Source organism: Eutrigla gurnardus, assembly GCF_963514095.1.
Source record: "Eutrigla gurnardus genome assembly, chromosome: 23".
NCBI classification, from domain to species: Eukaryota; Metazoa; Chordata; class Actinopteri; order Perciformes; family Triglidae; genus Eutrigla; species Eutrigla gurnardus.
The window spans coordinates 13,459,604-13,475,124 of record NC_139934.1 but is presented as its reverse complement, the minus strand read 5'-3'; the positions used below and the strand labels follow the sequence as shown (position 1 = coordinate 13,475,124).

The window sequence follows — 15,521 nt, the reverse complement described above, 5'->3', positions numbered from 1 at the left end:
AAAAACTTGAGAATTTGACTTTGATCCTTCACCAAACTGGAAATGTCCCGCCCCCTTTGTTCAAAGCCACTTCCCCATCACCAATCATGCTCGAGATTGAGGGCGCACATTCAGGAAGTAAGCATTGGCAAGACAGGCAATTCTTTTCTCCAGCCCGACTTTTGTGATTGGAGGGGGGGTTTACAGTCCTGCCAAGGCCACAGATGATATTTTTAAAAATGTTTAGTCAGATAATTTAATTGATTTATTACTATGGGTAGCCTATGTTATGAGGATTTCAAGAAATATAGCAGAAAGTATTTCTGGATAGAATCAACTACTCAACCTTTAATCCAAAAATATAGCACATTTATATGTGTTTAAGATGTCTGAGTGGACAGGTCCTGTAGATGCAGGTCACGGTTAGAACTTCATATATAATCATAACATAGTTTGGGATCATCTAGTTAATTTTTTGGCAAATGCAAACCGTTGCACCGAGGGTTTTACTTTGAAAGGCGCGACAGGAAGCGGCGGCGTGTGGGAGTGTCACAGAGAGCCATAGTGAACGCCTTGTATGCGGCTTTCTAGACGGAGCTGAAAACGCAGGCTGCAGACCAAGTGAACGGTGACAGTACAGGCCCGTTATTTGAACCCGCTGCATTATCACTTTGTACCGAGCGTCGTGTGTGGAACCGGAACCATGGCCAACCGCCCTCTGTGGTCACTCTGCCTGCTGCTGGCGCTGCTGCTGCCGCTGGACGGTAAGGCTTTGTCCCGCACACCTCCGCTATGTTCTGCCTTTTGTGCCGCACTTTGATTCAAGGCCGAGTAACGGTCTACCGGCCTGGAAGCAGACGTTAACGGGACCGAGAGCAGAGGCATCCAGCTTTTACATATCCATTCAGAATAATTATATTTTATTATATATATATGTATATATTTACACGCAGCTTGATTCAGTTATTACGGCTCCATTTGCGCCATATGTTACCGATGTTAACCTGCTGTACCACATGCATTATTCATTATTTCATTATGTGTAATTGCACTATAGAGGTAGTTAAAGGAGATACGATCATTATAATGAAATCTATCTCTATATATGTGAAACTAATTATTCATCACAGATCAAAGTGATGGGGCACCACCCACAGTATCCTGTCTGTCTGGACTGCAGCTGCACATGCCATGCTGCTGGCAATGATGTCACTCTCACTCTCACTGACTTATATGAAAAGTTAGCCACTTCAACGTTAATCATTTAAAAGCAGATGATTTCATTCTGTGCTACCGGGGCACCTTTCCTCACCCCCACGAATCCCCCAGCATGCATCACCACCGCCCAGACGACCAGGTCTGCATGGTAACCCTTCCATACGGTATATGGACCGACTGTGTGAAACAAGAAGATTTACCCAACCTTTGGTCGTGCAATGCTATGATGCAAATTATGCAAATGAGATGCTAATTATGTGAATTAATTTAGCCTGAGGGGGGGGCGGGGAGGGGGGGGTATTTGAGTAATTAGTCAGGGTTAGGTAAAGATTTGGTGTTGGTAATGATTGCATTTACATATCCAATAGCAGTGCAGTCTTTTGCCCAAATTTAAAATCAGCGCACGTCACTGTGTGGAGCTCTTCACTAGGGTACCATGTGGCCAGGAATCGCTGAGTTGACCTAAAAACGTTTTAGTGTGGTTTAGTCACATCTGGCTGGTACCCTTGGCGCTGGACAGTATGTGGGTGGGGCATCTTGGAGGATGGATGAGAACACAGCCCAGTATGCCGATATATGCCGGATTGTGGACTCGGGCTGGTAGATGGCAGCGCATCTGACTTTCACGCAGGAGACCAAAGTTTAAGTCACAGATCAACAATGAACGCTTGTGAATTATTCACCGTCATCACAAGGTGTAGTTGCTGATGCCTTATCATAATTAAAATGTGCTAGTAACAAGCTAATTACTTCATGAGCCCGGGTCGGGGCATTTCTTGGCCTCATTATAACATTTAAATTAGCCGCTAACGCTGGCGATGACGTGCCCTTAATTATGCATCATTTTAAGCTTTAATATAATTAAAATAGGTGAGTTGTATATGAGTTCAACCCCTGCACAGTTGTAATAAACGGGTTGAGACCGAACCGTTGTTACCAGGCGGTTAACATGTTAAGGTGGACTCGCTTTTGGAGCCTCAAGTGGCCGTTTGCAGAACTGCAGTTTTGGCACTGCGTTGAATTTTTTCGGTTGCCGCTGTGTGTCACCCCAAGAGGCTTGAACATTTAAAGTTGCTCCATATTCTCTTTTCCAGGAAGACAAAATATTGTATTTTGCTATAAAATATGAAGAAATTGATTTTTGTAATATTTTCTGCATTCATTGTTAAATTGGTGCATAATATGAGAGGGGATGGGCTCCAACATTTTTCTACTCACCCATAGAGGTCAGTGCAGCAGTGCGCTCTCTTCATGCTCACTTAAGTGAGGAGTTGCTCTCTAAGATAATTCATTAGTCCCACAGACATTTACGGTGTTACAACTGAATCAATAAGAAACAAAGCAAGATATAAAACAGACATAAATGGTAAAAAAAAATACCCCAAAATGTAAATGTACACAGACAGATGGATGAGTTCATGGAGATGTGAAATGTTGATATTGCACATGACCGATCTACTGTCAGCAGTGTTGATTTGATTAAGATTCAATCATAGCTCATTCAAGAGAAAATGTCATGATAGGGAAGGCTTTATAACTAGGCTTCATTCTCAGACCTCTGTGGTAATGGTAACCTTTTTCATGGTTTGGTGGAGCGAATCCATTTAGCACTTTACATCAGGCGTCCCAGTGGGGCGAAGTGGTTCAGCTCAATAATAGTAATGGTCCTGGTTCGATTTTAACCGGGTGCCTTTGTTACATCTCTCTCCCAGCGGTTCCTGTGTGTCTGTGCTGTCAACTATTAAATACAGGACAAATGCCAAAAAAGAAATCATCGCTGGCATGGATAAGAAGCCAAAACAGAGAGGCTGGACTGAAGTTATAAGATAAGATAAGAATGGATTCCCGAGGGGAATAAGTTGGGACAGCAGAACAAGAAGAGATTCAAAAAATTGAAAAGTGAAAGAATAAATCAGCATAAATCAGACGGCATGTATACGTCTCATTGTTTACCCTTTAATTCAGGAGATCAGTCTTTTTCTCCAAATTAATTAAAAACCTGCTTATATTTTATTGATATGCGGATCCGATCAAGAAAATGTATTACAACTAAAGATATTTATGAAGTCAAACCAAAATAATGTGTCCTTTTAAAAAAGAGACAATATTTCATAGCATGGATATTAATAAATCTTAAGTTGATCTGAAAGTATCACTGTATCATTATAGTCAATAACTGGTAACAAAGCGTCCTCACTAAGGGTGTAATCAGTTTGGTCCTCACAACGATAGATAAACAAGCACACACACGTACTCAGGCCATGTGTTTGTTTGGGAGGTTAGCGTCTGTTTGTTTGTCTCTGCTTTTGTGTCCCGTCTGGTAAATGATCTCCGATAACAAATAGAGAGGATTAGTTGGCCGTGGGCCCCGTGTGGCTCCTGGTTCATGTCCGCGTGACACATCGACACCAGCAGGGTGTGAAAAACTGTTCACATCAGACCAGTTTCAGTTGTCACTTTACATATTAGTATGTGTGATTTCATTTTGGTTTTATGTATCAGATTCAGTGTAACATGCCTGTTTCCTCTGGACTGTAGTGCTCTCTCAGGACTTCGACCTGTCCGATGCTCTGGATGAGGACAGTAATCCGCGTAAGTACACCAGAACACCATTGACCTGTTTAATGTTGAGGGGCTGTATGGTGTAGGTCACTGATGTAGCTTTACACGCTAGGTTTCTCCAACAAATACAAAACTTTATCATAATTATGAGATCCGTGTCTCGTAATTAGAAAAAAACAAAACAGAATCTCATAAATCTGTATTTTTTTGTACAATATAAAAACGTTTTAGTTGTATCGTCCATGATGATATCAGATCTACATTCATTTGCATCAGCGTTACTCTATGAGATATGTTATTATGAGATAATAACATACAGAAATGACTGACCAATGGCTGCCTGCACTCTAAAATAAAAAAAATGTGCAGCAAAAACATACAATTAGGATTTTTCAGCAATGAACTCAAACGTACAATACAATATCCACTTATTATTTTTATGACTATATACTGTATATATATTATTGCTCTCTCTCAACAGCGACCCCGTCACCGAAGTCAACAAAGTCAACAAAGCCGGCCGTACCATCTGGAGGAACAGGAGGAGGTAAGAACCTCCAGCAGCTACTGATAGTGATCATTTAATTCTACCATCATTGTATAATTTGATGTAATATATTATCCTACTTCTGCAGCAACACCCATGATAATACGGTTTTCCACAAAGTATTTTACATATTACATTTGAATTTCTGTACTGAACTATAATGCTGCTTCACACCGAACCCGTCAGTTTATTTGTGCTTTCTATGTCCTGTGCAGAGTTTAATCTGGAGGATTCACTTGATCTTGGAGGCACCACCACCACGACCACCAAAGCCCCACCCAAGGTTGTGCCCAAAGTCCCCGCAGGTACCAAGGCCCCGGCCAAGCCCAAACCCAAGCCAGGTAAGAGGACCCCCATATAGGTTCATAGCCAGCACGTCAATCACAGACACCACCAGAGCAGCCTCCAGCCACGGAGCTCAATCCTGACAAATAAGCTGCTGTAATGCATAAAGTTGGTGGTAATTAAATGGGTGGGTATTAAAAACCACTGACCTGCACCTGTTAGTTGCAAAATATGGATAAATATATATTTCAGTGCCTTTTTATTGGGCGTCAACCTCACATTTACGCAGATGTTGTCGGAAAATAGACTTGAATTAGTATTATTATTATTATTATTATTATTATTATTATTATTATTATTATAATAAATAAACAATCAACCAAACTTGAACATACAGCATGGTGATGAGAACTCACTAAAATGACAGAAACCGTGTTTTGGGAAAATGTACTTGAAGCCTACTTTTACTTGGCCTAGTGTTGTCACGATACCAACATTTTGGTACCGGTACCGGTACCAACATGTGTTTCGGTACTTTTCGGTACTTTTCGATACTTTTCCAAATAAAAACTGAACGCAAAAAATGTCATTACTGACTTTATTTTAATAGAAAATCTTAGAACGATAACATATTAATCAGCAAATAAAATAAAATACCACAAAGACAAGCTTTTCTAATGCACACAATTTAAAAAATGTTAAAATATAAATACAATAATATAATATAAAATATAATAATATAAATAAACCAGCTTTTTCTTCCAGAGCTACTTTTGTTAAGAGTGAAGGGCGGTGGCGCTTGCTTTTAGCACTGAATGTGGTCGTTCCCTGAGCTCAGTCTGCAGGTCTGGGTGCTGGTCCTTTAAGTGTTTGGATAAGTCGGAGGTGTTTCCGCCGTTAGCCATGCACGTTTTTAAACACCGTTTACACAGTGGTGCATCGGCGTTAACTGCCTCGCCTTGCGCATTTGTTTTAAGCTAAAGTACGGCCATATCGCACTTCGCGGCGCTGGTTTGTCCGCAAGTTGCGGCGTGGTGACGGTTGCAGCAGCCATTCTCCTCTCAGTGCTTCTCTCGCTCGCGCTCTCTCGCGCTCTCTCTCTCTCGCTCGCTCCAAGCTTTCCTCCTGCTCCGTTTGTTGTTCCAGTCCACGCTGCTCGCTAACTTGCTAGCGGTTTCCTCCGGCTTGCCTTTTATCTCCCCAAGCTGCGGCTCGCTCCTCGTCCTCTCGGCTGTAGTTACAACGCGGTGACGTCACGTGGCGAGTTCGCCCCGCTGTTGCGGGCGCTGCCGGCGGCGCTGCAAGTACCGGTCCCGTCCAAATGCAATATGGTACCGTTTTAAATGCCTCAGTCCCCTGGTACCAAATTAGTACCGGTATACCGTGCAACCCTACTTTGGCCCATTTGCTAACATGGAGGGGTGGGGTTTATGAGCTGTACTGCAGCCAGCCACCAGGGGGCGAACAAGACACTTCGGCTTCACAATAGGGGCTCTGTCTAATAAGGTCTTTTAATTCCAGTCCTTATTACCTTCTAAGTTGACGTGTTGTTATGTTCTTTTACACTCCTGCTTTTGCCTTTATTTTGAGAAAACATTGACCACCGACCTTTTGACCTCTGCAGCTGCTGATGACTTTGACCTAGCTGATGCCTTGGACTCCAACAATGACATTGGTGGCAAAGATAAGAACAAGGGGCAGGGAGGTGGGTGGGAGTGTCTCCCGTAGGAGTCATGTCTGTAGCTGTTAGTCTGCATTTCAAAAGAGATCTCAAGTGGATTTAAAGCCACTCTGTGTAGAATATGAATCTCAGAATCCATCATAGACAGCGATGTAGGCTGATTAGTGTTAACGGCTCTAATCACATACAACTTCTACACATAGCGGCTTTAACAGATGGTCCTTATCTGTGGTTTATAACTGACCTGCAGTATATTTAAGGCTGGGCGTTTTAAATTCATTTATTTGGTACCAGATTATAAAGAACCCTCGCCCTTTAATAAATATACTGCTGCTGAACCCGTCCACTCATCTACATTGTGGCTGTGTCCCAAATCACTCACTACTCACTACTCACATCACAAAGTACTTTGCTTTATTTATTAATTTATGAAAAAACTCACAGCTAATACCACTCCTTCCTTTCTCATCTTTCACAATAAAAGCCCTAGACATATCTAAACGCTTACTGGTTACCAGGGGAACTTCATTTAGTCACAGCATTTACATAAGAGGCAACTAAACAAGTTCTTATAATAGGTGTTTATCATAAATGATGATGTCTGTATTTATTATGGATACATAGTCCTCTATATAATCCACTACACAGTCCTCTACATAGTGTATATAGTCCTCCACATAATCCTCTACGTAGTCCTCTATATAGAACTCCCTGGAATGTTGGGTTGAAGTGAATAAGTGAGTGATTTCGGACACAACCTTGGATTTCCTCTGGGCCATGTCACATGTGTCCCCATCAAAGTTCTCCAACTCTCCCACATACGTCCTTCTGAACACCGAACACTTATTTAGTGTCCAGACATCATCGGGGAAATTCTGACAGAATCTGAATTTGTTTTGCAGTATGTGAAAAACAAAAGGACAAAAGCAGTAGACGTATGATTCTCCTCAGTCATTCTGATATTCCTGTAAAACATCTAAAACCATGAAGAAACATACTGCTCATTAAAAAAGGAATTTGAACTTTAGATAATTGCCGTCGGGACAATTGTCCCCACAGTCTGCTAGAATAAGTCCTCTGTTGTGGAGTGCTACACAAGAAGTAAATATCATTGTTCCACGAGGAGAGAAGGAGCTCATTGTTTCCATCCGTTGCTCATCTTCCCTCCCACTGCTGCCGCCACACTGTCACTGTCTCTGCATGCGTAGTCCTCTTTGAGTCTCACAAGTTTATGTCACAAGTCCATCAACACGTGCTTTAAAAAACATATGGTTTATTTCATTCATTATTTTTGCTTGTATATGCCTATATATGCATATTTATTTATTTAGATATTGACTGCTGCTGTTCAAACTTAAAATATATTGTCATGTTATAAATTGGCTGATATCTGCATATCAGTCATTTTGTACATGACAGAAAAAAATAGATCGATTTGTTTGCAATTTTTGCAACATGAGGAGCTTCAACGGCCGTGTGAACGACAAGTAAAGCTCTGGATGGTTTCCTGTACCTGTAAGCAGCTTCCTCATCCCGTCCTCCATCCTCCAGTGGGCTGATTATCTCCGTCTCCTCTTTCAGGGGGATTTTCTGACGGCGATCTGTTCGATGTTGGTAAAGACGATACCTACAAACCTGACAAAGGCAAAGGTAATGACCTGGACCTATTCTGCTCCTTGTTTCTGGTGCATACTTTTATTTAACAGGTTTACATGCTTTCTTGCTGAAAAAACTATTATTTTTCCCATCCGGGCTCTGCTGCTGCGCCTCTTCTCAGCCTCTTTCAGAAATGCTTGTTTGACCTCCTGCCCCTCCCTCCCAAAAAACCTAATGTGCTCTGAGTTTCTGTGGAGAAGAGTAACTCCATTTGCAACATTGTAACTCTGGAGACACTCTGGAGACATTTTACATGCACAAAAAACTATATCACTACACTGTTGCCCATACATTTTGTTTCCAGACACAATCCTGTATTCCTATTTAAATGCATGAGTAATCACTTTTCAAGGTGCAATGATTACACTATGTGTGCCAATGACCAAGGTGAAATGAATTTATGCATAACATTTGTTTGGCGCTATAAAAGACATTTGCAAATTATTCCAACAATGGGCGACCCTGTGTATAACAAAGGAAAGGGAAACAGTGGAAACGCATAATCGCTGCTGTTCTGTTCTAACAGGTGGACGTCAAAGTGATGACGATCAAATAAACCAGTATGACGACAACAATGGTGAGTTTTCTCCTCTAGTGTTTCTGCATACGTGCATGTCTATCCGGCTGCTTCCTATCTATTCCATACTATGTATGTGTGTTTGCAGAGACCACAGCAGAGGTGGGCACCATCGCGGGGATCGTTAGTGCGGTTGCCATGGCGCTGGTGGGCGCAGTCACCAGCTACATCTCCTACCAGAAGAAGAAGCTGTGCTTCGGTATACAACGTGAGTCAGTCCCTCAGGACGCTGAGCTCACCGGTGTGTCACTGCTGCTCAGAATGGCAATACTAGAATCATGCATTTATGCATATAGTATGAATAGCTGGTGCAACAACCGGTAACTCACACTTATCATTGTAGTACGAGAAGTAACAGCGCAGTTAGTAACCATAGTGACACAGAATTTGTATTTGTCGATCCTCACTAAATGTGTTGTTGTGACAGAGAGCCTGAATACTGACATGGTGAAGGCTGAGAACCCCGAAGCCGTGGTGGCGACAGAACCACAAGGTAAACACGTCTCCACTCACATCTACTCAACACTGTTACACTCTCATCTGTTACCGTAGGACACCAAATAGAAAACAATATTTAATTATTTTCTGGAAAATACAGTAAACCTTTCTGCCGGCATTTCATCATTCTCTAAGGTATAACACAGGCACTTTCTGGTTGGATGGATGGATGGATGGATGGATGGATGGATAGATGGATGGATGGATAGATGGATAGATAGATAGATAGATAGATAGATAGATAGATAGATAGATAGATAGATAGATAGATAGATAGATAGATAGATAGATAGATAGATAGATAGATAGTTAGATAGATAATCATTCTCTAAGGTTTATCTATTTCCCCAAATCCTTTTTTAATAATAATAATAATAAGAAGAAACCATTAAGACATTAAAAACACATTGACATTACACCCACTGCATTCTATGTGAAGATACATTGTATTGTTGTCGTGTGCAGATAAAGATGATCTGTGTTTAAACCACTAACCTGCTTTTATTCTGCCTCTGCAGTCCAACAGACTCTCCTGGAGCCACCGAATGCTGAACCTCCCACTGAAGAGAACGCTGTGTAACACACTCACCAACCTCACACATACACACACACACACACACATACATGAACACACACACATACATGAACACACACACATACATGAACACACACACACACACACACACACACACTACCCACCTAACCCCCCCTGCACACTCACACAGACATGCTACAGGATAGACTGTCTATTGAGTAGCATGTCCTTGTTGATCCTGCAGCACTGTGCTGTAAACGTTGGGATTTGTAGTCCTTCTACGCTGAATGTGAACACTTGATTTTTTTTTTGCTGTAAACATGGCCGAAAGCGTGTCGATCCTTGCCAAATGTACGTGTATATAGTTATTTATTGTTTACGATTTGAACACCACTAACTAACGTCGGTTTACAGTCATTCAGCCTCCAGCATGTCCTCTTTGATTTCTCCGCCGTGTAGCATTTTGCGGAGCACACAAGGATGTTGGAATACTAGACAAGAAATTACAAAAAGAAAATCCTCGTAACACCTATGGGTGTCGAGCTTCTTTGAGCTCACAGGGAGTCAGTCGCTGTTTAGTGACCTGGATTTCAGGCGGATTAGTTGAGTGATTGATTGAATTTTAGGACTTGCAGCATGATTAAAGCTGACGTTCGAGTGAACCAGGGAGCGCTCTGAGACCTGCACAGAGTTTCCTTCTTTTTTTAAATGAATGAAAGTCGTGTTCAGCAATCAGCAATATTTCATCTCCTGACTTTGAATGGAATTTAACCCGTTTTAGTATATAACTTGATTATTTGTCGCCAGTCATAGGTGTTACTTTTGTTAAAGTGCAGTGATGGAAATCAAATCTAAACTGGAACAACACTGCACAGGAGCCATGACTTGGAGGTGTGTCTTTGCTCTTTTGCTCTTAGCGAAGGGTGACCGAAGAACCTTTAACAATATTAGATTTCTATTAATGTAATTCATAATTGGCTTGTAGACTGTTGTGATAAAATGGACAGATAAGGTAGCCAACCATTATCACAGTAGTCAGGTACTTCATAGGCGAGGAGACTTGTTTAATTAAGGGCAAAGCTTGGACTCATAGAACTCAAGTTACTTAATGTAATTACGAGGGCACAAGTGAAATGAAATCATGCGTTTATCCGCCCTGTGATTTGGATCTGCTCCCCAAATTGAATGGGTTCTTCCTTAGCCAATGGTACACCTTTCCACCAAATTTCATGAAAATTGCGGCAGTATTTTTTCCGTAATCCTGCTGGCACACACAAACATATCCAATCAAATGATCAGAATGATGTTATAATAAATAATTATGATGAGAATACAATTACTAATCATTATTAATTAAAGTTTCCCAAGAGGTTTCATTCCATTTTGACCCACTTGGTACATGTATTGCCGTTAAATGGACTCTCCTATTAGCTAATAAAGTCCGTTGTGGGACGTACCTCATAGAGCTGGACTTACTGCAGGTAGCGACTGTTTACGTCATGTGACAGTTACATCATTAGACGCTACGTGCCACTCCATGTACACCCTCCTCATGTTGTCGTTCTTGATGTACAAAGTTGCCTTATTCAGATTTGGATCTTTTTGCAGTGGGGAAAAAATAAGGCGTCTTGTCTACTTACAACCTGTGACTTTTTATAGTGTAAATAGATTATGTTTTTTCTTATGTTTTTTTTTTTAAACTAGCCTTCAACGACAATGCCTAATGAAGGGAGTCTGGCTTGGTTTTCCAAAGTGGTGATGGTGAAATAATTGTGATGAAAATTATCAACGCAAATTTAGTTGAAAAAAAACGTTGAGGAAAATTTAACAAATCACCAAACTTGTAGCATAAAAAGGATGCTAGCTAAATCAGTTCCTCTGCAGTTAGAGCTAAAAAAATGCACAGCGCCTACTTCTCTGTCTCTGTTCGTTTGAAAAAGGGGAAGCTATTCGAAAAGGAGAAAACATCAGCACTTTGTTTCTGGGAAAAGCAGACTGTGACGAGGTTCTTGGACAGGCAGAAAATTTGTGAAATGTGACTTTTTTGTTGTTGAAAATGACATTCAAAAGCTAATATTGTTTGTACTATGTTTTATTGTGTTAGCAGTGAGGTGCCAGCTTGTCCCATGGTGGCCATTTTAAATTCACGTCATTATGATTAATTCTACGGCGAAGGTGTTTAAAAGTAGCATTACGTCAACGCACAAGCTAAAGAGAGTTTTGATGGTGTAGCTGTTTTGACAGCATCAACCAATAACAACACGTTAAAGGTATCCTGTGTATCCTCCAGGCCCAACAATAAGCTAGTTATGTTGGCGCGTTGCTACGTTTCTTGGTGCGTAACCACCATAGAGATTAAAAAAGCAGTAGAACAGACATTTTAATCAAAGTCAATGTAGCAGGATGGTCAGAGCGGCGGCCATTTTTATGTGTGTAGCGGGCCACTTCCGCATAAAGCAAACCGACTTACGGCAAGCAAACGACTAGCAGTGGTGTAGTAACGTCTACAAGCGTAGAGAGACGGACTAAAGGAGTAAAATTTAACAACTTAACGCTTCAGCTTCACCCTTATCACACTGTAGGAAAGCACATTGCTATTGTGACTTGATGAGATGATGAGTAATTTTCTGTAACAACTGCAACATGTTGGAATTAGCGGAATTAGCTAGCTGGGAAGCGGACAGCTGGCTAGTTAGCTAGCTAGCTAATTCTTACATTCTTTAATGTTCACTAGTTACAAACGGTCCAGACCTCCTTCACGCCGCTGTGGGGAAGGACGAGCTAGCTAGCTAACTGGAGTTGGCAGCTAACAACTAACAGAAATCGCCATTTTCTTATGTACTAGTCAAACGACCGCTGAAAAACCGTTCCGTGTCTGTTCGACTCCTATTTGATTTCTACGCTCAGCACCAACTGTCTGCGTGGACTTTAAAATGGCCACGATGGAGCGAGATTAGTGGTGGAGAAGTGAGGTATTTGTGACCGATGTGTGACGTCACAGAGGAGTTTGAATCGGTTGGCACCGAGGTGTTCCTTAAAAAACAAGAAGTCTTTTAGCCGTGTAGATGAAGTTAGCAGCAGTAGTTAGCTTTAGCGTCATAACGAGTGCTTATGCAACGTTGTGATGGTTGTACATATTACTGTGAGCGGTTCTGTGTTTGTACTATTAGCAGTGTGTAAGTGAGCGTATTTATGCTCCGTATTATACTCTTCAGTGTGTGTGTGTGTGTGTGTGTGTGTGTGTTTACACTCTCCGCCTGCTCTTTTTACACTTTGTACTCGACTTTCCTAATAACGTAGCTTAATGTTTTTGTAGATAGTTCCGCTTCCTTGTTCTGTACTGCCAACGCTTTGTTGTTTGCCTAAAGAGGTCGTACGGTGTCATGAGCGAGGTCCGGAATCATTCAGCGTTTTTTCTATACTGTCTGATATTTAGTCTGTCTGTCGTTTTATAATGCTGCTCAGAATCTCTGGTGATGGATCATCGATGTGGACTCGAATGATCCCACGTTGTAACACATTGTCTCATTGTCCGCCACGTGGCTCGGCTCGGCTCATTTTTGGTTCCCGGTTTATTTTCAATCTGAGTCGATTGAATAAAGTAAAATTGTGGTCAGCTTGGCTATTGAAAAATGGTCGGTTTGTACAGTTTTCCCTGTGTCGCTCCTCTCTGACCAATCAGAAGTCTGCATTGTCTTACTACCACAGGGGTCACAACCTTTTTGAGACTTCTGAGAGAAACCTAGGGCATCTTTAAACATAAATTTGCTCATGCATTTAAAAATGCAATTTTAATTCTAAAGTTGGGAGCGTTTGAGAGGCACAGCTGGGTTTTTTTTTTTCCAGCTGAGAGCTTTAGTTGCTATGATACAGAATCTCCACAGGAGTAAACATGTCTCTAGAGGTAGAGTACGCTGTCTGGATGAAGGGGAGCTGGCGGACTACCCTGGAACTACCACATACTATCCACAACAACAAAAAAAGAGCGAGCCATCGAGCCGAGCCGTACCACGTAGTGGAAATGCGACAATAACGAATAACGCTGCGTTCACGTCATGGGTGATGGGAGGTGATAGACGACTGGCTGACGGGATCTTTGTTATTTCCAAACGTTCCCAGTCACAATTATAACTCGGACCCCCTTCATGGTTCACCAGTTTCTATAGGGTTTCTGTTGGACCAACGTATGCCTCTAGAAATGCGCATGGTTCCTGGGTCTTTGTTACCCCTGAGCTTATTAATTCACCTTCAAACACACGCTGCCAACCAGCCAGCTGATGTGTTTCTGCAGATCTAGAAGCCGTCACGTGACGTGAACGTGGCGGAAGAAAAATACCTGAGTAGTGTCTGATCGGATGGTCTGTATCGACACGGAGGTGAATGCGTGAAGGATTTTTGCGGAGGCAGTATGTGTTGTATGAGCGCTGCTGGTGGTGGTGTGTCACATATCTGACAGGATGCAGCACAGTCCTATGTTTATACCACGCCCCAGTCTCCTCCACGTTGCCTTGGAGAAGCAGCCGCTTCCACCCACAATCCCTTTGGGCCGCGCCTTCTCTTAAAGACGCTGCTTAAAAGCGGGCGAACAAACAGTGTAGCTGGTAGGTTCACCCCCCTGAGAGTGATGCATGGACGCCTTGTCATTCAAATGGTGCTTCTCTCTTTGCCTTACGCGCTGCACAGTCCCACAGGGACGCGCCACAGTATTCACCCAACACCCCCGTAGCTGCACCCGAGCAAGAGCAGCACCCGAGGCCTCCAGCTCCTTTGGTTGGTCACAGCACCCAGACAACCGGAAGGTGGCGGCGGGTGTTACATCAAGCTCGGGCTGCAGACAACTGAACTCCACACAAAGCAAAATAACAAACCTTTCTGTTAACTGAATGTATTGAATGTCTTAATGTGATACAGCAAAAAAAAAAAAAATCCTTTGGCCTGTAGCAAAAATGCAAATTGACCAAAGACGTAGCGTTGATCGAGATTGGCTTTGGGATTGAATGGAAAAAAAAGGTTTTGAAATCATGTTGATGGAAAAGGATTTGATTTGAACATTTGATGGTTTGGTTGATGGAGTAAAGAGATCCGCTGAGATCTTCTGAATCATGTGTAACGGTTACACGATGACTCAGCTATTATTGACACTGTGGATGTTGATTCGGTGTGACCATACTGCTGTTTGGAGCTTTTTACCAGACTGTACAGGACATACAGTGGTTCATAGTCAGGTGTTTGGATGGCGGCGGACTGGCGAGGAGTTTTACAAAGCGTGCTAAAAATAATCGAGGCCGTCATAAAGACAGTGAGATTTAACAATGTAAAGAAATTCAAACTAACAAATTGCAAGTGCGACCTGACTTAGATTTAGTCCTTAGTATGAATCAAGCCCCCCCCAAAAAAAACTATTTCCCATGATGCAACTTTACAGCAATAAAATCCGTGATTAAAGTGCTCCTTCAAAGGTGCATTGATTTGCTGCTTGGATGGAGTTGGGAAGTCATTCTACCAGCTTTGGTGTGACTGATAATAAACTCTACGTGGTTACAACCAATATCAAAAAAGCAAAAAGATTGATTCATAAAAAGACATTTCAAGTTGTTATTCCACTTGAGATGAATTTTTCTCAGTCATTTTTTGGATTTGGGGAACAAATTGTTCCGATTATTTTGACGCCACATGAATGCAGCAAGTCTGGGCTTGACCTTACCGTCGGTTACCGTAGCAACATACATTTTATCAGTGCAAGCCTGCTTCCCAGGAATGGATTTTATTGTTAGCTCGCTTTGTAAATTGTCAGTATGGTATTATAGGAGCGAGATCACATGACCACGTGCTGCCACGGCGACGGTCCTCCCTCTGCAGTACACTCGTGCCTCACTGTGCCATGCAAAGCCAGAATCCTGTGATTAACAGGCAGATAAACCCAATGAGGCCAGCGAAGCGGTTGATTCAGTGAGTTTGAGGCTTGAGGGTTTGAGGCTGCTGG

At 42.1% G+C, this 15,521-nt stretch overlaps 1 protein-coding gene across 2 annotated transcripts; it reads left to right on the top strand.

Annotated features, from left to right (window-relative positions):
- The first annotated feature begins 572 nt into the window (after window positions 1-572).
- On the top strand, window positions 573-14,925 carry cd99l2 (CD99 molecule-like 2). Of its 2 annotated transcripts, XM_084002978.1 has the most exons (10): window positions 573-743; window positions 3,736-3,789; window positions 4,241-4,306; window positions 4,522-4,647; window positions 6,216-6,296; window positions 7,854-7,922; window positions 8,455-8,505; window positions 8,594-8,713; window positions 8,933-8,998; window positions 9,522-14,925. In XM_084002978.1, the coding sequence occupies exons 1-10, from the start codon at window positions 683-685 to the stop codon at window positions 9,581-9,583; spliced, it is 756 nt and encodes a 251-aa protein (XP_083859104.1). In that variant the 5' UTR covers window positions 573-682; the 3' UTR covers window positions 9,584-14,925. The 2 variants fall into 2 exon arrangements, with proteins under 2 accessions (XP_083859104.1, XP_083859105.1); XM_084002979.1 differs by lacking the exon at window positions 6,216-6,296.
- Window positions 14,926-15,521: the final 596 nt, after the last annotated feature.